This window comes from Triturus cristatus, chromosome 2_2 (genome assembly GCF_964204655.1).
Source record: "Triturus cristatus chromosome 2_2, aTriCri1.1, whole genome shotgun sequence".
Lineage (NCBI taxonomy): Eukaryota > Metazoa > Chordata > Amphibia > Caudata > Salamandridae > Triturus > Triturus cristatus.
In genome coordinates, this window is record NC_140582.1 from 852,016,022 (window position 1) to 852,039,944 (window position 23,923).

Below are 23,923 nucleotides of genomic sequence, written 5' to 3' on the forward strand. Positions count from 1 at the left end.
GTGCTTGTTTTGTCGTGTCCTGGTTTTTGCATGCCTTTATGTAGAGAAAGCTACAGGACACTTGTCAATCTGAAAACAATTCATTAAAATCAAAAATAGTGTTTGGTCTGAAAAGGACTCATTGCCATAGTTCATAGCAAATAGCACCGAAAGCAACTACTTGTGAAAAAGCAGAATGTCATCACTCACAGTGAAGTTAATCAAGGCCTAAAGTGGGCTGACCCATTACCCCATGCTGAAAACAAACATGTGACTAACACAATAACAGTCCATTAAATGAAGAGGGCTAGCTGAAAACCCCAATAAGTTAGTAAATTATTCATACAATTTTAGTGAAATCAAAAGGTATTGGCTAATACCAGACCAAAAGAACAAATTTCAATTGCATCAAATTGAACAGTTAAAAAGCTCACGTAGCACAGCTAGACTTGGATTACACAATCTACTGATAGGTAATGACCTTTATGAAAGATTTACAGGTGGTAAGGAGAGAGATAATCAAGTATTAGACTGAAAGGTGATACCCAACCTTCTCAAGGCAGCTGCACAGTGAAACTTCCCGAGGTTTCAGCTTTCTTGACCGCGCCTTTTTTTTTAGTTGCCATGTATAGCAGTAACAGACACATAAAAGTATTCATTCCATCTAATGTTATGCTTTATAAAGTCAGTGGATACATCCATTTCTGTGTAGTAATAGTTATCACAGGATGTGGGGAAAATATGACAAGGTTTGAGGCAAACTGTAAAATATTAATGAATAATATTAATTCAACATTGCCAATTCTGAGAGATTACGCTATATAAAGAAATATTGTATAATCTCCCAATGTGCTCTGAAATCTATGTAAAATTATGTTTTAAGATACAAAGAAATAATTATCATGCTAAAGGGAGTTGTAAAATCAGTTGACTGAGTTTCTCCATGCATCCCTAAAAGTACTTAAAAATATACGTATAACTAACTATACCTTGATCGAAATAGCTCAATTGGACATTGAAGTGGATTTGCTAATGTCCACTATTGCTTAGGTGTTTCCATGTTGGGTACTGAATACATATTTAAGTTAACCTCAAAAGAGTATTTGGGTGGATGTCACTTACAGAGAGGATACTGACAAACTGGATTGGTTCGGGACAGCACCGAAAATATGTTATACCTCAAAAATGAAATTTGGTAGGAAGACTTTATCCAAAAGAGAATAATAAAAACATAATTGGTCATGGCACAATGTAAGTCTGTGATGTGCAGGTAACAGACTGACCTATTCACACAGTGCTGTACTAACTTAACAAATCTTACTGGCTTGCACTATAAAAAATTGTGAAGGACAATATTGCCCTAGTTCAAGAAGCTCTACATTTTCAATCAATATTCTGAGATGCGACACATTTCAATATGTTAAAGAATTCTCAATATTCAATTTATCATGATCCATACTTGAAAAAAGCTTTGGCTAAAGAAAAATGTGTGTTGAAAAGGGCCAATCGAGAGAGCAAGAGGGATGGTGCTAACCCAAGTGAACAGCCATAATTGCAGGCACAAGTTCTACAGAGTTCCACTGGAGGAATAACTAATGTGATTAACCGTCCAAAGAATGAAAATGATCAATTCTAACTTCTAACATTTTGATGTTGTTTGGAATCATGAGTTGAATGTTACCACTTCAAGATGGAGCCCATTCAGCTAATTGCAAGAGATTACTAGTTACAGACAGTTTGTTAATCTTTCTGTGAAACCCTTGAATAACTAGTGTGAGTTAGTGATTAGTGTTCTCATCATAAGGTCAGCTGACCCTTAGGCTGCATACAATTGATGCTAACCCATTGGTTGGTCATTCAAACATATTAATCCTGCCTCTAGTGTATTTTATTTATTTAATATGTGGAAATCACACAAAACACTCTAGAAGAAGTAAGTATGATGTCAGTGTAAATGTGAATCTGTGGAAGGAGGTAGTTGGTGTTTTAACATGGTGTAGAGATACAATATTTTCAGGGTACTAAATCTCTGAGTCAGCACCTCTTTTTGTTTTGGCTGGTAATACAATAAAACCATTACAGTGATAACATCCACCACGAAACACTTATCATACTAAAACATTTTACCTGTGATGAAGGTTAAGAACCAGGCTCTCTGAAGGCCAATAAACTGTGGAATACTGTGATCTTCTAAGTTGTATAAATGATGCCCAGTGAAAGCTTGTACACTTTTTTTTAGTTCTTGCACCAATAGAACTAGAGTATAGCGGGTCTGATTAATGTGAATGATCCTTTGGAAGCGGGTACTTGCAAGAAACTTCTCAAACCTACAGCAGGATGCAACCCACGCCCTATGAGATTTTAATCTTGCATGGGGCAGCCGTAATAGAAATTCAAATTCCAGACTGCGTACCCTGATAAAACTTTAATTCTACCCCTCCTTCTAACCCCATCACACGCATCCTCTAAAAAACATATTTAGGCTGAAGTCACACCTGTAAAAGGTGTGTGTAATTTTAAGGATCGGACATGCTAATTGTCCAGGCGACTTACCAGTGTGCACACTGACAGTGCATACTTAATATTATTCGCAGTCTCCCATGTCCCCTCTCCTTCTTCCCATACCTATTACCCTCCATAGACTTCCAATCATGATGCATAAAGGCAGGAAAATGTAATTTCTGTCACAATAGTCAAGCATAGGATGAACTTGTTAATATTTCCATAAAATGTGTGCTCCTCTCATAAAATAGGTTAGTATCGCAACTACCAACATGGTTTTATCCATTTTTGGTTTTGCACAATCTAGTTGATTTATATTCCAATCCTTTCAATTAGCAATTATATCACACATTTTTACTCCTTTTCCCATTCTTCTTGATGTCTCAAAGTCTTCCTTTGCGCTTCTTCCTATACTGTCACATCCTCCTGCACTGAAATTATCTGCACACATGCATATACTTCCTATTTTTTGTGTCTTAAAATTCTCCCCTTGTACATTTTCCTACACTTTTATGTCTTCCTTCTGATGAACTTCCTCATGTTCCTTAAAACCCACTCTTTTTCCCCCAGCGACCCATGTGACATCCTGTATTGATTGAGGTATTTGTTTTAATTTTAGGTTTTGGACACAGAGCAAGCAGTTTCCCCCACAAGTCCCATTTCACTTAGGCACCACTGTGGTTTGAGTTGCCTCCGCCAGAACTTCAAGGGCTGGGTTGTGCGGCAAAGTCTCTTTATTAGGGATTTTGAAGAGGCTGGCTCGTGAGCCAAGGTAAGAGACTTTAGGCATTATTTAAACATTGGTCGAAAGACAGTGAAACTGTTAGGATAAAAGAGGCCTTGACTTTGCCACACATGCAGCAGTCCGGCGACAAGTCTTAGAGTTTCTTTGTGCTTAGGTGGGGAATCTTTGTTAAAAGTTCTCCCGCCAACAGGTGAGAGGATTTTCTGCAGCAATGTAATGTCAGAAGCATCGTGTGTCATGGCAGCCAGGACCTCATTTTCCTATGTTGTTTTTCAGAAACAAACCCTCAAATAAGATATTACTTTTTAAGACACAAAAAACAAATTACACTAACACGCATTAATGTGTATCCACAACCACCATGCCTCCAAGTCGCTCATGGCCAAGATAAGCCAGTCTTGGAAGGACAACTCCTTAATGGGGGCCGCTTCGTATGATCAAAAGCCAGCAGCACTAAGGCGGCAGTTGTGTTCCAACAGTGGAGACAGCTGATGCTCTGGTGAGGAAAATAAAGCAATTTCACGAACTCTGAATGAGGCATGGTAACCGTGAAATGGCCGATGCCCTGTTTCCATCCATTCTAAATAACCCCCTTATACTTTAACTTGGCTGAGACTGATAGACTGTGTAGACCAATCATTACAGTGGAGACATGATCTCTGCTTTTAAATTTACAAATATTCTGAATTATCAAATTTGGATCTGCTAAAGTAGACTATACCAGGTAAACAGTAACTCAAAAGGTTACTGTAGTGGAACTGATTGATTACCATAGCCCTGATCAAGGTGCTCTGAGACTGGATATTTAAAAAATGTATTATGATTATAGGCAGTTGATGATGAAAGTTTCAGGTTTTAGCGTTCTCCAAATTCTGTTCAAGCGAAAGGTCGTTATTCAGGTAACACCTAGATTAAAAAAAATATATAATATGGTAGGAACTACCTTAAGTGAGTCTGACTACGGGAGCAAAAGGTTGGCTGGGGCTCCAGTTCACACCAATTTCAAGCCAAGATACTATCATACATCCATTTCAAAACTTCCACAATCCTGAAATCTCTCTATTTGGCCTGCTCACCACATGAACAGATAGCTGAGTATGTAGCGGTTGCTTTTGGAAAGTTTTGATTTAACTTTGTACAGTTAAGCAGAGATGCCAATTGGCTGCTCACACTGTGCTTTTATTTTATAAGGATAGGCCCTGAAATCAGGAGGAATCCCTGGAAGTGAGAGATAAGTTGAGATTGTGGTTTTTGAGGGTATCCAGGTTTAGATCGTGTGGATGAGATCACTCACTTTACCTACTCATGTTTCTTTGTTTCCCACAGCACTGCCTTAAAACGTCTCATGTCCCTTTCCGTGTATTTCCAAGTTTGGAATTTGTTTAGGTTTAGAGTCCTTTTCTTTGAACACACGTTCTCTGCCATTACTTTTAGAGTAGACCCCACCATATAATGGCCAAGGGCTTCCATAATTTCATTGCCCAGTTTTCCCATTAATAAGATTCAGATTTAATATTTCCCATCACAAGTGCAGTCCTTAATTTGCATTGTTGGTTGTTGGTTGTTGACACCGGCACTCATTTATGGGAACCAAGACTTAGGTTCCATCCTCAGCAAGGCAAGGGATAGAACAGTAGAAATGGGAGAAAATAGAAGGAAGAGAAATACAATGATCCTCTCGGAGACAGGACGTAGCCTCAAGCTATAAAAATGTCAAGGACACCAGAGCAGAGCACTGCCTGAAAAACAGAGACAAGTAAGATGGAGCTGAAAGAGCATGAAAATCTCCTGTAGAATTTAGCATCACTAGAGGCAAACCTGCCTTGAGCTTCAGAAATGAAACTGCATTTAAAAAGTGACACACAGACATTTGGTTCTGCAAAGTGAAAACTTAAGGCTGTGATATTCACAGGGTTTAGTCAGACGCTTTCTATTTAGTAAATTATGTAACGCATGTGCAAGTCATTTATAGCTTGACTTAAATGTGTTTAGATTAGATTTTTTTCTTCACTATGGAAATGTGATTTTAACTTGTAAAAATGTTACATGTGCATTAGTAATATATATATTTTATTATTAGTAACACAACATTTTATATTGTAGAAACACAGAAACAGCTCATGATTTAGCTCTTGCTAGAACTCTTGGCATAATTTACAGCTTGTAACCTTGGAGCCGTATCAATTTAGGGGCAGATTTACAATCCTCTTGCGACACTTTTGCACTGCCTTTGTGTCACTTTGGTGGTGTAAAAAATGCGGCTTATTTACAACATGACTCATCTAGGGAGATGCGTCACGTTGTAAAGCCCTGCATGACATTATACCTGCGTCAGGTATAATGTATGCAGGGTAGGCGTTCCCACCCAGGAAAGCCTTGTAAAAGTGATGCAGTGAAATCTACAAGATTTCACTGCGTGACTTTTAGGACGCCACTGCATCAAAACCTTACGCCTGCTTCAAGCAGGCGTAAGGAGTGACGCAGTGTATTGGGAATAGGCCACAACGCGCATTGCTGGAGTAGCATCATGCTTGTGACCAGACTCCAGCAATGCGTGACTTTTCCACCAACAGATGCATCAGAATTTCTGACGCATCTGTCAATCCTTGCGCCATAGTGCGCCGTATTGTAAATACAGCGCATCTATTGTGGCGCAAGGGTTTTTTACGCAGTCGCAGGGACACTGACGCATCTGTACAGATGCGTCAGTTTCGGGTAAATCTGTCCCTTAGTTGCTAGAATTGTTTTAACAAAGCCTCTGTTAATTCTTTACTTTAGAGAGAATAGAAAACACACGTATTTTAAAAGTGCATTACCATGTTATGTTTAATGTTTCTTGCTTAATTAATACGTTCTTTTGCAGCTAATGTTATGTGTTTAGTTAAAAATAAGAATGTTTCTTTAAAGGAAGGTTAGGAGATGTAGTTATATTAAATAAGATGCAAACTATGTTGTGGGAAGGATCTTCGCCTGTCCGATAAGATGACTTATGCAGACTGCCGAGGGGTGAAGGTGTCCTTTTGGAGAATGCTTGATTCCAGTTGGATGCAGAACAAAATCACACTACATGCTTTGTAAAATTATTCTCTGATATAAACGCATTCCTAGTTTAGGAGCTTCAGAACCCTTGCAGAGAGATTTAGAGACGGGAGGCTGCAGAGGAGTTTCAGACTTCAATGCAGAACTGAAGGGAGGAGAGCAGATGTGATTTGCAGATGCAGGGAAGGAGAGGGCAGGCCTTCATGGAGTGCAGAACTGAGGCAGACAAAGGCAGATTAGATGCAGGTTTTGTTACATTCAGATTTTATTAAAATCCCCAAGCTTTATGCTATGACTAACTGGCTTTGCCAAGGCTTATTTGCTCTAAGCTTTATTTCTCTTTATAGGAGATTCTGCAATTATTAATTATTGATTAAGCTTCATGCTAATCTCAATCTTGCTTCTATTCTTGAACTCTTCATGAGTTCTAATTGATATTATGTGTGCCTCATTTTCTTAGAATATGATATGATATGCTCTGTACTAACTTAATTTTTCTATTATCTTATATATTACCTGATTGATACCTCTCTAATGAATGAAGAGTCGAGAATCTTAAAATATATATTAGAAAATAAATCCCTTTAAAACTACTCACAACTCTCATTATGTTTATTTGCATTTGATTATTTGCCAATGTTTATGAAGCAAACACAAGGAGATGATGGACAGAGTGCTGACACTTTTCAAACACTCACCCCCAGTCACAGATCTGGGTTGAATCCATCATCATTCTTTAGCTCACTTTGCCACCCCAGTTCTGACACAGCTATATGCAAATCAGTCTTGAGCCTGTGCCTTCATGGGAACAGTCCAGCCCGAACTGCCAAGCCATGTCTTCCCTGGACTGGAAACAAGCATCCTGGTACCGGTTTCAGGATAACAGCCCTCTTCAGCCAGGCTAGCTTGAATCCAGTGGCAAAGTAAGCAAGGGACCCATCAGGGCATACCCTGCCAACTTAGGGTGAACAAAGCAAACACAAGGAGATGATGGACGGAGTGCTGAAACTTTTCAAACACTCACCTCCAGTCACAGATCTGGGTTTAATCCATGATCATTCTTTAGCTCACTTTGCCACCCCAGTTCGGACACAGCTATATGCAAATCAGTCTTGACCCTGCGCCTCATGGGAACAGTCCAGCCCGAACTGCCAAGCCATGTCTTCCCTGGACTGAAAACTAGCATCCTGGGACCGGTTTCAGGCTAATAGCCCTCTTCAACCAGAAGGAGCTCTTCTGGTCAAAATACGGTGACCAAGATCCATCGCCTTGAGCGGAAACCAGGGTAATGGTAATTAAAGGTAATTGTGCCACATTTTCTGAATTTCTAAAGAGATATTACCCTGAGATTTCTGCATTATCAGAGCCTTTGAAATTCTATTTTTAGAAAATAAGTGAAAATCCTTTTTCTCAGTTCTCCTAGTGATGCTTGTATTATTTTCTATACAGATTAATTGCTGCCCGTCTTAAGTCATACCAAACAGATGTAATATGCAGGTATTGTATTGTATGCGGTATTTGTAAAGCGCAGCAATCACCCAACGGGTATCTCGGCGCTACATTACATGATACATTGACAAGTGTCTTGGAGGGAACGGAAATGGAACAGATAGAGCAATAGGGAGAGTTAATAAGCTCTAGGAAACAGCCATGTCTTGAGTTTTCTCCTGAACTGCAGAAGGTCATGAGATTGTCTAAGTTCCAGGGGAAGGCCGTTCCAGAGTTTAGCTGCAGTAAAGCTAAAGGCCCTACCCCCGGACTTGGCTTTTCGAATCTTTGGAACTTTCACCAAGTAAGCAGTAGCCGAACGAAGACACCTAGTAGGTGTATACAACATAAAGATCTCTTGAAGGGGCATGGCTCCTAGTCCATGCAAGGCCTTAAAAACCAAGCATAAGGACTTAAATTGGATCCTCTGCGTTAAGGGTAACCAATGAAGCTCTGCAAGAGCCAACGAACCTGATGAATGCCGCGGTTTCATCAGCGCCAGTTTAGCCGCCATAGTTTGTACTCTCTGGAGGCGTTCAATCAAACATTTGGGGGCATCCAGCAGTAGAGCATTGCAGTAGTCTAGTCTACTGAGGATAGTGCCGCCAGTGACCAATGCTCTGGCCGCCTCTGGTAGTAATGGAAAAATTTTCTTCAGAGCTTTAATCAAAGAGAAGCAAGTCCCTACCACCTTATTGACGTGCATCTCCAAAGTTTGAGTAGCGTCGAGCATGACTCCCAAATTGTGTACAGCTTTAGCCGGTACCAGAGTAGGTGTAGAAGACCAAAGATTTCCAGGAAAAGGAGGGGGAATCCTCCCGGTGGTGCAGTATAAAACCTCAGTTTTGCCTGAATTAAACTGAAGAGAATTTGCTCTTAGCCAGTGGGCAGTGTCTCGCATACAGTCATGGAAAGCTGTCAGTGGAATGGAATGATTACCCTCTAAAGAAAAGAAGATTTGTGTGTCATCAGCATAGTTCACAAGTCTCACACCATGCGTTTTTATGATTTCAACCAGGGGTCGCATATCAACATTAAAAAGGATGAGGCTTATCGCTGACCCCCGTGGAACGCCGGGGTGGACATCTGAGAACTTGGACTAATACGGTGGAAGGGAAACCGCTTGACACCTATCCGAGAGGTAAGATCGAAACCATTCGAGAGCAGTCCCAGACACCCCAACTTCTTCCAACCTGGTCAGCAAGATGTCATGATTGACCGTATCGAAAGCGGCAGAAAGGTCAAGTAGAATTAAAATACCTGATTGCCCCCTGTCTGCCCGCAGTCGAAGATCATCCAATACGGTCACTAGTGCAGTCTCAGTTCCATGGCCAGGTCGAAAACCGTACTGGACATCATCCAGCCTGGAATTGGATTCAAGGAACTCAGACAGACTTTTGCTGACCAGACGTTCAATGATTTTTATCGGGTCGGGAAGAAGGGAAATGGGTCTATAGTTAGCCGCACAGGTCGGATCTAGAGTCGATTTTTTCAGGAGTGGAGTAACCACTGCTTTCTTCCAACAAGCTGGAACTGACCCGGAGGTCAAAGAGCTATTGCAGATCTGACAAAGAAGAGGGAAGAGCTCGGAACCCAACTCCTTCCAGATTTTATTAGGAAGGGGGTCTAAAGGGGACCCCGAGGGCACACTCCCTGCAGTTCTATAAAAAGTGTCTTCCGAAAATAGCTCAAAGTGATCCAAAATGGGCGTTAGGCCCATCTCTATTTCTTTGGCCATTCCCGGCTCCAGTACCTCAGTGATATTGTCCACGGAATCTTTGCAACTAGGTGGATCATTTTGCCTTAGTCCATCAATTATGTTGCTTATTTTTTCAGAGAAAAAAGTAACTAGACTGTCACACAGAGCTTGGGTCGGCAGAACTTTAGATTGTATACATTCAGGGACAGTCATATCCTTCACTATTTTGAAGATTGTCCGTGAATTATTTTTTGAATTTAAAATAATATTGGCAAAATATTCAGACTTGGCCAAGTCGATTTCCTTCCTATAGTCCCTTAATAACGCCTTCCAATCGGACCTACCCTCGTCCGAGTAAGTTCTCCTCCATTTCCTCTCAGCCTGCCGACAGCCCAATTTCAGAGATTTAAGGTGGTCGTTATACCAACTGGCAGACGATCTACCTATCTTTTTACAAATTTTTTCAGGAGCGATTTGGGCAAGTTGACTTTTAATCTGTGTGCAAAAGGCCGTATAATTGTTTTCCACTGTTCTACTATTATTAAAATTGTCCTTAAAGGAGAATACGGGAAGGGAACTAGTCTTTCTCTTAAGGAGTCCCTTCCAGTTTCTACTCTTAAACATTCTTGCCTCTCTAACGGCGAGCTGTGTTCTTCCGAGGTCAAGTATCCGAAATTTGGCCAAATGGGGATCGGACCAGCCAACCGGGAGGATTTCTATCACTCCCAGAGCCTGTTCCTTGGAGAAAATTAGATCAAGTATATTTCCTCTATATGAGTGGCCTTGCTGACTCCCTGGTATAATTCCAGGCTCTCACAAGCCTGAATAAGATTGAAATAGCCAGAGTCCAGCGTTCCGTTACACCATAGATTGAAATCACATAATATAAACAGGTTAGAATGGGTGATGGCCATGTTGCAGATAACATCTATTAGACCCTGCAGGTGAGAAGATCTTACTGCTCCTGGCGGTCTGTAGCAGACAATACCTGCCAATACACAACCCTTGGGGTCTTTAAGTGAGAAACCAAAAAGTTTGAACCCCTCTTCTTCATCGATCTCTAACTGAGTAAAATCCAGGGCTTCTCTGAAAATAATCCCCACTCCACCTCCTCTTCCTTTGTCACGGGGCTTATGTAAAATGTTATAGCCCAGAGGGCATGCCAGTCCTAATTCTACCTCTAGGCCTGAGTGGGTCCAGGTTTCTGTCATGAACAGGACATCTAGATGGTGGAATTCAAGCATTAGTTGGATCTCCACCTGATGTTTTGGCAGAGATCTAACATTAAGCAACCCTCCCAATAAAGCCTCTCTCCTAATAAAGTCGGCCTTGGTACCAGCTGTACCCTCCCAATGGGGCATGTTGATCCTACCATTTACTGACTTACCAATCCGTCTTAAAACCTCACTAGAGGATGTAAGTCTCTTATCGTCGACACCACTCTCGTTATTTCGGGCAGCATGGCTGGCGCTGTGCGAGGCCGGTGCGCGGACGGGCGCAGAAGGGGTTGTCTTAGGCGCGCCTTCGGCGCGCCTGCGTGCTTCCTAAATAGGGCAGGGCGGAGAACAAATAGACCGCTGACCTCAATGCTAGCGGGACTGCTCTGAAAGGCGGGCTCCGTGAGGTCGAAATAGGCGGAAAAGTAGCGTGACTGCAGTGTGAGTGGGTTCAAACACCAGGCGAGCCAAAACAAGTATAATTAAAAGTATAATCATAGTTTTTTAAAAAGTTTCACAGTTCTAAGTTTGGAGATTTTTAAGAAGACCAGTGCAAGAAGCAGGACGTGCAAATACGCAGTTTCACTTAAGAAGCAATGCAGGATGTGCAAATACGCAAATTAACATTCCCCCCACCACACAACGATCATGTAGCGTAGGTGAAACAAAACAAACAGCAGCGAAAGGCTGTAAGTGTAGCTTTTTTATTACTAAAATATTTGGTTACTAGATAAGTAAAGCTATGCGCGTTTGTGTGAATGGATGAGTCAGTGATTGCAGGGGTTGGTAAAATTTGGGTGGCTGTGTATATGAGTTGGGTGAATGGCAATGTATAGCTTAATGTGGATGAGTGAATGTAAATTCGTAGGTGATCAAGGGCAATGGGTGAGTGTGAGTGAATTGTTCTATGCGGGTGGGTGAGTAGGTTAATGTAAGTAAGTGGGTACTGAGGCACACTCGTACAGCACAAATTGCACGTTTGTATTTGTGCCTCACCACTATTTTCTAATGGAATCACCACTAGGCAGCCTTCGTATTCGGTAAAATAGGCATTCTGGAGCATCCATGGCAGACTCCTAAGAAAAACTTTAGGTCACTGCTCTTAGTTTTTTCCCAAATTGAGCAGTGTTCTTCGGAAGTATGTTATTGGCTGTCTAAGGACAACAGATGGGTAAGAGGTGTACTGTAAATGGATACACATATCACAGTGACGCTGTAGTCTGTTAGGTTAAATGCTTTCGAAGGCACCCAAAGGGCACTTCCCATCAGGCTCTTTCAAAGTGCACAGCAAGACTGAGCCACCAGTAAATTGTATGAGTATAACAGCTGCCCTAGAAGAACTTTGTGAGAAAATCTATCTTTTAGTGTTTTTGGATGTTAGTAGAATAGTCCATATTCCATGATTGAAGTACATTGGGTGGTAGGTATCGGCAGATTTGTCTGGGTTGCCAGTAGTTCATTGTCAATGTTGACTGATTCTTATTTACTTTCTTCAAGGATGGCATACCCCAAGTTATCCTAGAGGGTAGAACATGCCCTTCCTATTAAGGGCCTTTAGTGCAGAGGGTTTTGAATTTAATCTGACACTTCATCTGCAGCAAAGGAAGGTGGTGAGAAACTGTAGATATATGTTCTGTAGTTCCTGTGTTCATTATGGACCATGAAGCTTTGTTTTACACCCTCTGCACCCAAACCAAAGCCTTGGCTGTGAGAACCTCAGTAGCCCAATAATGATAGTGCTAATGCTCTGATATGGGAATAGTGATATTTTGTATGATACACACGTTTTCACAAACTACACACCATAAGAATGGTTTAATAAGAAATTATGCCTAATTCATGCAATAAGTATGTTACAACTCAGTTATGGTGACAAATGTAGCACAACAGCAAACCTATATGTACTACTAGTACCAATTTAATTATCTATTTATTCATTTTGGCCCATTAACATAGCAGATTAGAAGAATGCAAATTGAAGTGTCACATACTTGTTGTATAGGACAATATCTGGTCGCCACACCATGTTGCCGGGAATTCTGATAGAATCAAGACCATCATACTCATCCTTGTCCCACGTGAGGTAGGCATCATACCAGCTTTGCCGAATCCACAAGTAGGCCGTCAAGACCTGGTTCCTCTCATCCTGTAATAAGTGTAGAAACAATAACAGGTCTACTATTTTAACTGAAGAAACGTCTCATGACACAACATGTTCACAATTGGAAAGGCAGATTAGCCAACTCCAATTTATATTAAAACATTGGCATGTTGAGAACTTCATTGAATGGAAAGGGATAGTTCAGGATCAATAATGGCTAGTATAGATCTTCTGCTCCAGCATTCCAATGTTTATGTTTCTGTCTCTCCTTTTGTAATATAGAACTTTCTTCCCTCTTTAGGCGGCATGTTCTCATAGTTTTATCACCCTTTTGCCCTGGTCTATACCTGCTATTGAAGGCCGTCTCACATTATAACAGTTGTATATCAAATGTCAGTAAGTAGATACAATATTATGTTGTAATATGCTTTTATTGCAACATAAGAAGTTCAATGTACAACATTCATGTTTGGTGGGTATATTATTTGAGTTAGCTATTTTCTTTTGGGGCCTTGAATAAAGATTGTCCCTACCCTGCTTTAATTTGGTGTTTATATTGCTATTTGTGGTTGTGCAAGTTAAAAATAGGAAGCAAGATATAAATATTACTACTGGGTTTTTACCAGATTTTATTAAAAACCTCTCAAAATAACAAGGCTAAAATATTGACTACTACAGTATCGTCAAGGTAGGTATATATACATATATATAAGTATAGATTTACTATTCATAAAGGCACATATAAATTACTCACTCATAGGTATGCACGGGTGCAGACTAAATATTTGTCCTAATTTTGATTATTGTCCTTTGACTTGCAAACTGAGTTTATTTTTGCTAGCTCATTATTGATCTAAATTTTGATTATGGCTAATTCTCTTATGTTATGAACTCTCACAATTTACTTTATTTTCATGCATGATTGATGCTGATTTGAATCTGACTAACTAACTACTTTTTGACTTCTGTTATGATTCTGAATTTTGGATAAACCTTTATGGTTTTGACTTTGAATATTGTCCTGCGAAGGTTTTCTTTTTTATATTAAAGCCCCATCCTTTGGGACTCATATGACTCGATCCTGCGCATCGGCCCTGTTAATTTATTAGTGCCAAACAGCAACAGAGTCTTGGTAGCCCCTCATCACATTGTGCAGGGTGGTACCAACATTTTGCACTATGCCACTGTTTCTACCAGCAGTAATGGGAGAAATCTGCTCCATCATCTGAGTCAAGCTGCGGGCATGCATGCAACTGGGCTCTATAAACGCAGTGTTCAATTGCCAAGCCCATACTAAAAGGTAGAGATATATGGGGGCACTTGGCTCTCCCCCTGATGAGGCAAAGACCCATACAGAAGACAGAGGACCTGCCAGTACGAACATGATTTAAAACTGACTGCAATAAGATGAAGAAGTCCTACACGAGTCTTAACTAAGTCTGTGCGGTGAACTATGCTCTGCTCGCGGAGTTTGCGGAGTTTTCCGCACTCCGCGTTACACAGAACTCGCGGAGTTCCGAAAAACTCCGCCCCGCATAGCAGAGTTTTTTTTACCTCGCTCGCGTTCGTCAACGTCAAGTTGGCGAGCGCGAGCGAGGAAAGCCCACCTCCTGGCGAGATTTTTCCTCATTTGCAATCGTCATCAAGTTGGCAAGCGCGAGCATGGAAAATAAACCTCCTGGCAAGATTTCTCAATGCGGGGGGTCAGGTTTCTCATTGCGTGTGGGCTCTATAAACGCAGTGTGCAATTGCCAAGCCCATACTAAAAAGTATAGATATGTGGAGGCACTTGGCTCTCCCCCTGAGGCAAAGACCCATTCAGAAGACAGTGGACCTGCCAGTACGAACATAATTCACAACTGACTGCAATAGGATGAAGAAGTCCTACATGAGTCTTAACCAAGCCTGTGCGGTGAACTATGCTCCGCTCACGGACTGTGCGGAGTTTTCTGCACTCCGCGTTTTGCTGAGCTCGCGCAGTTCCAAAAAACTCCACCCCGCATAGCGGAGTTTTTTTTACCTTGCTCGCGTTTGTCAACGTCAGGTTGGCGAGCGCAAGAAACCCTCCTCCTGGTGAGATTTTTCCTCGTTCGCAATCGTCAACATCAAGTTGGCAAGCGCAAGCGTGGAAAATAAACCTCCTGGCAAGATTTCTCAACGCGGGGGGTCAGGTTTCTTATTGCAAGTGGTCGTGTATGGTTGAGAAACTGCCCATTCGCATTGAGAAAGCTAGCGGTCGAGTAAAAATCTACTCAAGCGGCAGAAAGGAAAGCAGCGCCTGCCTGCACTGTGCATGATGCTGTTCGCGATGACAAGCATCCAGCACTGAAAATCACTGCGACCGGCATTTTCTCTCACTCCGTTGCTTGCAGAGCTCCGCGTAGCGCTGCAGAGTTTGTTTTTACCACAACTCCGTGAACTCTGCCCAGGGTTAGTCTTAACCCTTCCAATTTCTGAGGGAATCTCTTCCAGGCAGTAGGTTGAATGACAGCCCTGACAAGCACTCCCAACTTAAGGCAGGCTTCCTTGTTTAATAAGGCTGATGGCTATCTGAGAATGGAGAGTGCTGGATACTGGATTGGGCTTCCGTTTAAATACAGATGAGCATCATTTTGCTAATTGTAGAAATGTGGAACTGATGAATTACTAAGCAGGTAACCACACAGATGCTGTGCTTGCAGAGAGTTTGTGATGCAAGCTGGACAATTCTTTGTAATGTGCCAGATGTATCAATTTAGTATACCACAATTAATATTAACATAAGATTCACATAAACCCGCCCTCATCAATATTCATGAGGCAAGATTTCATCTGTGAATCCATGCGTCCAGAAGCAAATGCAGTGATAGGATCCTGCAAAAAGCAGGAGACCTTCATCTCTTCATTTACAATCACAAATTAACCCTATGTCTAAAATAGGTATGGGCTGCAATGTAAAAAAAAGTGGTAGTTTGAGAAATGGCCATGGGCGGTGGGGGGGGGCATAATGTCATCCATAGGACAACTGTCTATGCCAGTGCTACCCAAACATTTTAGAACCACAACCCAATTTTTAAAAAACACAAGCTTCTGTAACCCACCCAGCTTTAATGGACATGAAGTGGGTGATTTATTAATGTAACATAAAGCATTGTGTGGTAGTCCAGTGTCATGGAAAATGGGTTTAAGTGAATATTTATCATTTGTACATCACCTATTAAAGTGTCTTGATTTGTTTTAATCCTATTAAATTCTTTGTTTCCATCCCACTTCAGAATTACAAAAAATGTGCTTAATTTTTGTTTTCATAACTGCTGAATAGCATTTGCAGGTATTTTCATTTTGTTGTGTGTTAGAAAAAATTACATCCTATAGTCTCTTATTTCACACTCCCTTTACCCCAGCAAGATTGTCACATAATTCACTTGACTTTTCTTTCTCTGGCTGTAAAGCGAGAAGAGTCTGTAAACACCAATCCCCATGTTAACAAACATAAGCAGCAATTTGTCAGAAGACATTGCCTGACATTTAACCTCTTACATTGAGGTACAGCAAACGTGACAAGACAAATACAGAAGTTAAAGGCATCTTTATTTATTGCTTGAGCTTTCGAGACCCACCAAAAATCAGCTTGCAACCCACAGTTTGGTAAACACTAGTCTACACCATAATGTTCACAGCTGTCCTTTGCAGAGTGGAAAGGTGGATGGATAGATGGATGGGTGGCTGGATGATGGATGGATGGATAGACAGGCAAAGTGTGAAAGTTACAGGTTTTCAGACAGATAGACATAGGTTTGACAGATGACTGATAACCAGACGGACAGACTGTCTCTAAAGTACATTTTCACCCATATAACACCACTCATGGTTTATGCCTATAACTGAACTAATGTTATAGTTGGCAGAGATAATGTTGTTGTTTGATACGTACCATATCTTTAATCTGAGAAAGTGTTATCTGCAGTGTGACGTTCAGTGCTTTATCTGTGTCCTCCACCGGTCTCAATGCGTTAGAATATGTTTCAAATAAATCTTTAAACAGCATCTGAGCATATTTTCCATGCGCTGCCTCCATGCCTTCATAAAAAATAGATCACTAATGAGTTTAATGTGTAAACATATAACATGAACACATATAGACACACATCGTTTAATCCTGCATCCTTGGTATACGTCAATGAATTTTCACTCAATGTGCTAATCTGTTGACTTCTCAAACTTACCACCGGAATAACAACTTTGTCCAACCTTGGCAAGGTTTAAAATGTTTTTTAACGATCTCGCTCATCTACAAGAAATTGATAAACGTCCGGGCGGATACGCTTCTGGGGCTGCGGGACCAGTGGACTAGGGATGGACTCGAGTTGGATGATGAGGATTGGCAGTCTGCGGTTTCCTCTCCCAAGGAGGTTGCGATCCCGTCGCGTCTGAGGCTGGTGCAGCTCAAAATACTGCATCGAGTGTATGTGACGGGGCCAAGGCTGGTTCATATGGGATTCTCTGAGGAAGGCCTATGTAGGAGGGGATGTGGTATGGTGGGTACTTTCCTGCATATCATCTGGGAATGTGGTGTCATTACGGAATTCTGGAGGAGAGTCCATGCAGTGATGGGGGAGGTGACGGGCATTGCTATGCAGCCGGAAGCGCGGTGTTGTCTCCTGAATGTCTGGGGGCCCACTGATCACGATGCGGCACAGGCCCAATGGGTGACTCTGGGTAACATGGTCGCTAAGAGAGACATCGCGCGATTGTGGGGCTCCGTGGGGCCCCCCACATTGACCGCGTGGAAAGAAAATATGGATTGGAGTATGCTCAGGGAAAAGACAGTATATTGCGCTAGAGGCCGCCCTCGGAAGTGGCACGCCATCTGGGGGCGGTGGAATCAATACAGGGGGGGAATTTGTCTTGCCCCTGATTTGGATCCCCCGAGGAACAGCTTTCTTCTTGACATTCTTTCCAGCCCAGTATATAAGATGTGATGATTAATTGACTTCTTGGGCCTCTGCTGTCCCCCTTCTTCCTCTTATCACAGTACTGTGACTGTTAGATGATTGGGGTCCGGCCTCCCCTGGGGGGCTATCACCATGGGCATTCAGTGTTCTTGCCTTGCTGGGGTTTGTTGTGTGTTTGTGTTTACTTAAAAATGGAATCTTTTCACTGCTCCTTTAATGCAATGTGGACGCTTCTTTGTCCTTCTCTATCGAAGCTGCCGAACCTCCGGGTTGTCGGCTGAATAGCTGTGTCCAGACTCTTGGAGAAATAAAGGTTTTTAAAAAAAAAAAAAATGTTTTTTAACAGACTGCTAACTTATAATTTCTGGTTAAAAAGGAGTGCTTTCACATTTATCAATAAAAGTGAAGCATATTATAGCAGTGAGCTTTTTCGTCAACTGCTTTACAGGTTTAGCAAAGTCACAAGCTTGATGAATTACCTTGATTTAATTATGATAATGGTTCAGAACCAAAACCATGATAATCAGTACACATTTAAAAAATAAGAATTAAAAAATGTTGACTGTGGTCAAGGCTGAAATTCACTAGACAGTTTAAAAATCATATATTTAGAACTTTTGTTGAAGAGGCTTTCCAAACAGGATTTCAAATTGCTAAAGAAATTTAGGTCCCAGCCCAATAATGTTAGTGTCAGAAATAGTTGAAAGCCAGTAAAGCAAGATGCTCTTGCATGGTCAGACAGAAATTCATGGGAGGTGTGGCTTAAGCGCTGATCAAGATGGCGGTGGACTGCTGACCTCCGTTTCATCGAGAAGCTCTTCACTAATTTAGCAGGAACTTTCTGCATGTTCCTGCTGCATTTTGAGCTGATTTACAGTTCTTTTGGTACATACCTTTCATTCCAGAGCTGGGACAGTGAGTTCTCCTCAGATGCGAGTGGCCACCATTTTAGTAGCGCTCCGCTCACATTCTCGGCTCCCTGCTGGTTTGTACCGTCGCACCTTTCAGCATACGCTCAGCTATGGCCTTTTAAAGCTCTGGAGCAGAGCTGCATCTGCCACTTCACTAAAAATGTCATGAGTACTCCACTTAATTTTTACTAAAATAGAGTGCTATCTACTCCTACATTTAATCTTTTCTGTTTTTCCCCCTGTTTTCACTCGTCTGTATCAGGTCTCTTTATTACAGTGCTGGATTACATGCTGCTAAATACCTTCTCTGCTCCTGTAGCTACACTTATGAACTGAACTTGGTACTTGAATCACATATTTACGTCTTGGAGATTACTGCACTGAACTTTGCTCACTTGCATACTTTTGCATTCTGACAATATAGTGTATGGGCATGCTCAGACCACTCCAAAGGATTTCATATCATCCTCTATACTATGCTAAAATGGCCAGTCATCTTCCTGCTACTTCTAAAGCCTCCCCTTCCGACACAAAATCTAAAAGAGCGAAAAATGACCCTCCATCACCAATTATGTCGTCTCATAATCATGTTTTAGATACTATACTTGATGAGGCGAGGGGTCTGAAAACCTTCATGAGTGCCAACTAACGAAAAGATTCAACAAATTGAAGATTGGTAGATTGCCATGGAAACTAAGATGTTTGATACGGTGCAACGCATAAATGATCTTCAAGATGCTACCACAAAGATTCCTCTGCTGGAGCAAGATATCCAAAAACTAGGGACCTCAAAAACAGAAACAGACGTATTAATCTTCGTCAATATGGACTACCATAGAATTTGAAGAGTCCCGATCTTCTTATCTTCTTGAAGAAATTCTTGCCTGAACTCCTAGATTTTCAACATGTCTAAACTTAAATGTTCCGTTTTATGCTCTAACTAATAACTTTCAAGATTCTCCCATACCATGATGGATTGTATTTTAATGTTCTTTATTTAAAGATTTCTCATTTACAGATGTAATTTATATGTCAATTGCACTTTTATTTCTACAAAACCCTTTCTAAAGTATTCTCGACATTTGCTACATAGAATATTTTCTTTGATTTTTATGAATGTTTCCTTGCCTCCTATATTTGGTATAAAATATTTATAAAATATTGACGCAAATCATTGTATTAAAAAAATTGGAAGGAGAAGGGTATTATGTTTGTTCATCAACTTGTACAACATAACTCTGTTATTCCTTTTCCCAACTTAGAAGCACAATATAATCTACCAATCTCTTTTTTTACAGGAATACAATCTAATATCTTGTGCTCTTCAATCCATTTTACTAACTAATAATTTCCCTCCTGACACTATATCATCATATCTTATTTTTATTTCGGTTTTTCTGATAGCATAAAAGAGATACATAAAATAACTTTGAACATACAGGCAATCAAAAGTTAAAACATTCATTAACTAAAAACAAATATAATCTAATTAAAACTAGTAGCATTTATTTTTTTAATTCATCATATATTAAAACTCTCATGGCCTAAAAATTAACCACTTATAAAACTGGCCCGATTATTTAGGAATAGCATGCCTCCTTAAAAACCAGGAAATCATGAGAAATCTTGAAACTGCAAACACCATAGGGGGGCTGGGTTAGTCCTGAGGGTCACCTCGTGGATCCTGGTGCCCAGCCTCTTGCAAATAGGAGCTAGCCATTTTGACCTGGGTTTGAAATTGCAGGAGAAAAACAAATAGGGCACTGATTCTTTGTCATGACTGCAGCTAGAGCAGCTCTGATCCTTAGGGTTGTCCACTCCTGACTAGCCTGGTATAAATGCACAAAGAAGCAGTGTACCAAACCTGAACGGACACTATATCACTCACACCATTGAAACCATTACATAATATTACTCATGACTGTATACCCAAAGCTGGTTATTTATATAACATTTTATTATAAGGTTCAACAGTTCTTTTTAATTACTATAGGATATTGATAATCTTGCTGTCTTTTTATAAGGGGGGAAATACTTTGTTTTTCTCTGTTTCATGAATTGTAAAAATGTTAATACTGTCAACATTTATGGTTCATCGAACCAAAAAAAAGTTCTTTTGCTTGGCTACTATGGAAATCTGACCTTTCTATCTCATTCCCTACTCATATTTGGGATAAAATATGGCTTAAAATATTTAAAATGTCTAAAGCTGCATGTATCACACAATCTCTATTTTTTGTTTATAATAGAGCTGTTATTACCCAGAGGGCCGACCAAACAGTCAGGGCCCACAGCAATGGGCAATCCACTCCTCCCCGACCTTCCCACCCGCCCGCCCCCAACCAGGCATACCCTTCTGCTTTCTTGCAGCGCGAGAACCAGAAACAGAAAATGGTATTTAAAATACCATTTTATGTTTCTGCTTCTCGCACTGCGAGAAAGCAGTGGGGTGACACTCCTCCGCCCTAATGGAGGAGTCGCCCCGATCTAGAGTCTTGAATTCTACACCATATTGCCATCTAGTATGGACACATATAATGTATCATGCTAAGTAAATTGTTTTGATGAGTACAGCATGTTGTACACTGGTGCCACGATCTTAAAGGGCAGTTCATATGAAGTCGTATTTTTGGGGGGAATGGCAGCTCCCAGAAATTAAAGTCAGTTTGTTATGCTATTCCTGACTGTGCCCCCAACACAAAGAACTTGTCTTTACATCAATTCAGGAGCATACAACATGGCCGGCTTTATTTATAAATGTGTTTCAAGCATTCTGTAATTTCTCTAACTTCTATCATCCATTCTGAAGGTGCGGATGGATCTGTGAATCAACATTTCATAATTAGGAGTGGATCTGGTGTCAACTGGCCTTTGGAGGGGAACATAATGTTATTCATAGGACAGCTATCTATGCCAGTGCTTCCCAAACGTTGTAGAATCACAACCAAAGTTTTAGAACAATATTTTGTGAGCCACCTAGCTTTAATGGACATGAAGTGTGCGATTTGTTATTGTAACTAAAGCAGCGTGTGGTAGCATACTGTCATGGACGTCATCGGGTTTAAGTGAACATTTATCATTTGTGCATCACAAAGTAAAGTGTTTTGATTTGTTTTGACCCTATTAAAATCTTTGTTTCCATCACACTTCAGAATTACAAAATGTCTGCTTTATTTTTGCTTTTCTAACTGCTGAATGTCATTTACAGGTATTTACTTTTTGTCAATGCCTGTGATGAGATGACCTGTGTGCTCTGCTTCTGGTTGGTTATGCTGAGAATGTCATAGCATTCATTTTAAACAGTACTGGTCCCTAAAACCCTTTGTCAAATTCTTCCAGCAAGCCCAGGATGATCTTCTGGATAATTGTGTTGAAGGGAGCAGACATGTCAAAAAGGATTAGAAATGATAAATTATCTTCATTTAGCAAAGCATGACTGTTCTGCTACGGTGTTTGCACCTAGTTAAATGCCTTTTTTACATTCATAGAGGGAGGACTGACTTTCCATAAAGCTTCTGGGGCTAACCAGTGACCTTACCTTCTAGAGTTTATCTTGGGTATGAGCAACAGCTAATTTTATGCGCTAACAAAAATGCTTTTTAGTAATAATGTGAAAAGTCTACGTTTAAATAGCACATATACTAAACATGAAGATTTGTAGTAGGCAATCATACTTAAAAGTTATAGTCCTAAAAGTTAAAAGAATAAGTGCTGATTTAAGTTTTCCTAACTATCAATGCCATGTTAACTAAAAATAATGTATTAACATTCAAAGGCCCATTTTCTCATTTAGATTGTTGTTTGCACAGGATGTTTTTCTTCTCTTTGTTGCAGATGTTGTCGTTTTCCAGAAGCCTTCTGTTAAACAGTGAATAGGCACTTGTTTTTATTAGACAATGGCTAGTCAGGTTCTCACCTGGAGAAGAGGGGGCAACAGGAACAATGGGTAGTATTTAGAGATAGTGCAGTTAGTATCTCAACTGGCATGGCACACACAAAATGTTATACCACAAAAACTCCTCGGGTCTCTACAACCACGCAATATTGTGTGCCATACAATACTGCGTGGTTGTAGAGACCAAAGGATTTTTTGTGGTATAATTTTATTGTATATGGGGATATTCTCCTCGCAGGTCTATAAACTATCTCCCTTGGACCCTCCCCCCTTTTTGTTGTGTTATCACACAAATTGTGACATCATCGGGCAAGATGCACAGTAATTATGGAGGTTGCAAATAATATGGCAAAGCAGATGTAGTTAGTGTTGTTGAGATCCTACCTGAGCAGGGCTCACCGTTCTACCTCTGTGTTCACCAACAGTAGTCCTTTGACTTCCGCAACAATGTAAAGATTTGCTTTCTGCATTGCCACATCCTGTTCCCAGACCACACCCGTTGCTGGTGGCTCATCTGTTGGGCCTGCTGCTAGTCCCATACCACAGCCTTGTAATGGAATATAGTGTCTAATGATTTCTTGAATTTAAGTTCTGGCTCTCTCCTAGGTAGGTGCCTACCACCATACACAACTATTTCCATAAGGTGGCTGGATCTGCAGTTGACAGCAATGGAAATATGTGTTTCTTTCTGTAAAGAATGGGAGCTTGTGTTACAACAAGGAGCAAAGATGTAGTCAGGGAATGTTCTTTCCAAGCCTAGGTTAGACACTTCAAATACTTTCTCTCTTGGATACTATATTAGAGACTACATTCAGTGTAGAGCGAGTGTTTTGGGTTGGAGTATTGACCATTTTGTCTATCATGTTTATAACATGCTTGTTGCTTTACTTGTCCCCCCAAAAGCTGATTCTACCCTCAAGAGAATTTTCAGGGATGGTAATTTAGAGTAAGGATCAAAACAATGTAAATCCCACCTGTAATCTCGCTCCCCTCGTGGGCGAGAATTCCAAGATGTCGCCTGCGACTAGACCGCCGGAACAGGAAATAGGCGGTCTAGTCTTTCCGGAAGGGCATCCGATAGCACGGCGAGAGGAGAACAAATAGCGGGGAAAGAAGACGCCACGCAGAACGGAGGTTTGTTTTTCGCCACTTCCAAGGACCACGGTATTGGGGACTGGATCGGACCCCCGACGCAGGAGGAAAACAACGCCGAGAGAATAGAGAGCCCACCACGAGAAGAACTGCCTAGTGGCTATGCGCGAGAGTCCAGCCAACCCTGGAGAGGAGAGGGTGGCAAGACTACCACAGCCACGACCCAGGAGGGCCGTGGCCCTAGGCAAGTACCGTTTTTTAGATATATCACTGTGGGCTGGTGAAGGACAGGTCTGTAAGAAGCCCCATTGCTAAAAACCT

At 41.0% G+C, this 23,923-nt stretch overlaps 1 protein-coding gene across 1 annotated transcript in view; it reads right to left on the bottom strand.

The window, feature by feature from the left end:
* CHRNA9 (cholinergic receptor nicotinic alpha 9 subunit) overlaps positions 1-23,923 on the bottom strand; it is a 96,897-nt gene that overhangs the window by 28,624 nt on the left and 44,350 nt on the right. Inside the window, exons 2-3 of the mRNA XM_085643118.1 lie at positions 16,684-16,829; positions 12,661-12,815 (exon numbers count right to left, since the gene is read on the bottom strand). Of these exons, the coding sequence (XP_085499244.1) occupies positions 12,661-12,815; positions 16,684-16,829 (301 nt within the window). The remainder of the gene's footprint in view (positions 1-12,660; positions 12,816-16,683; positions 16,830-23,923) is intronic.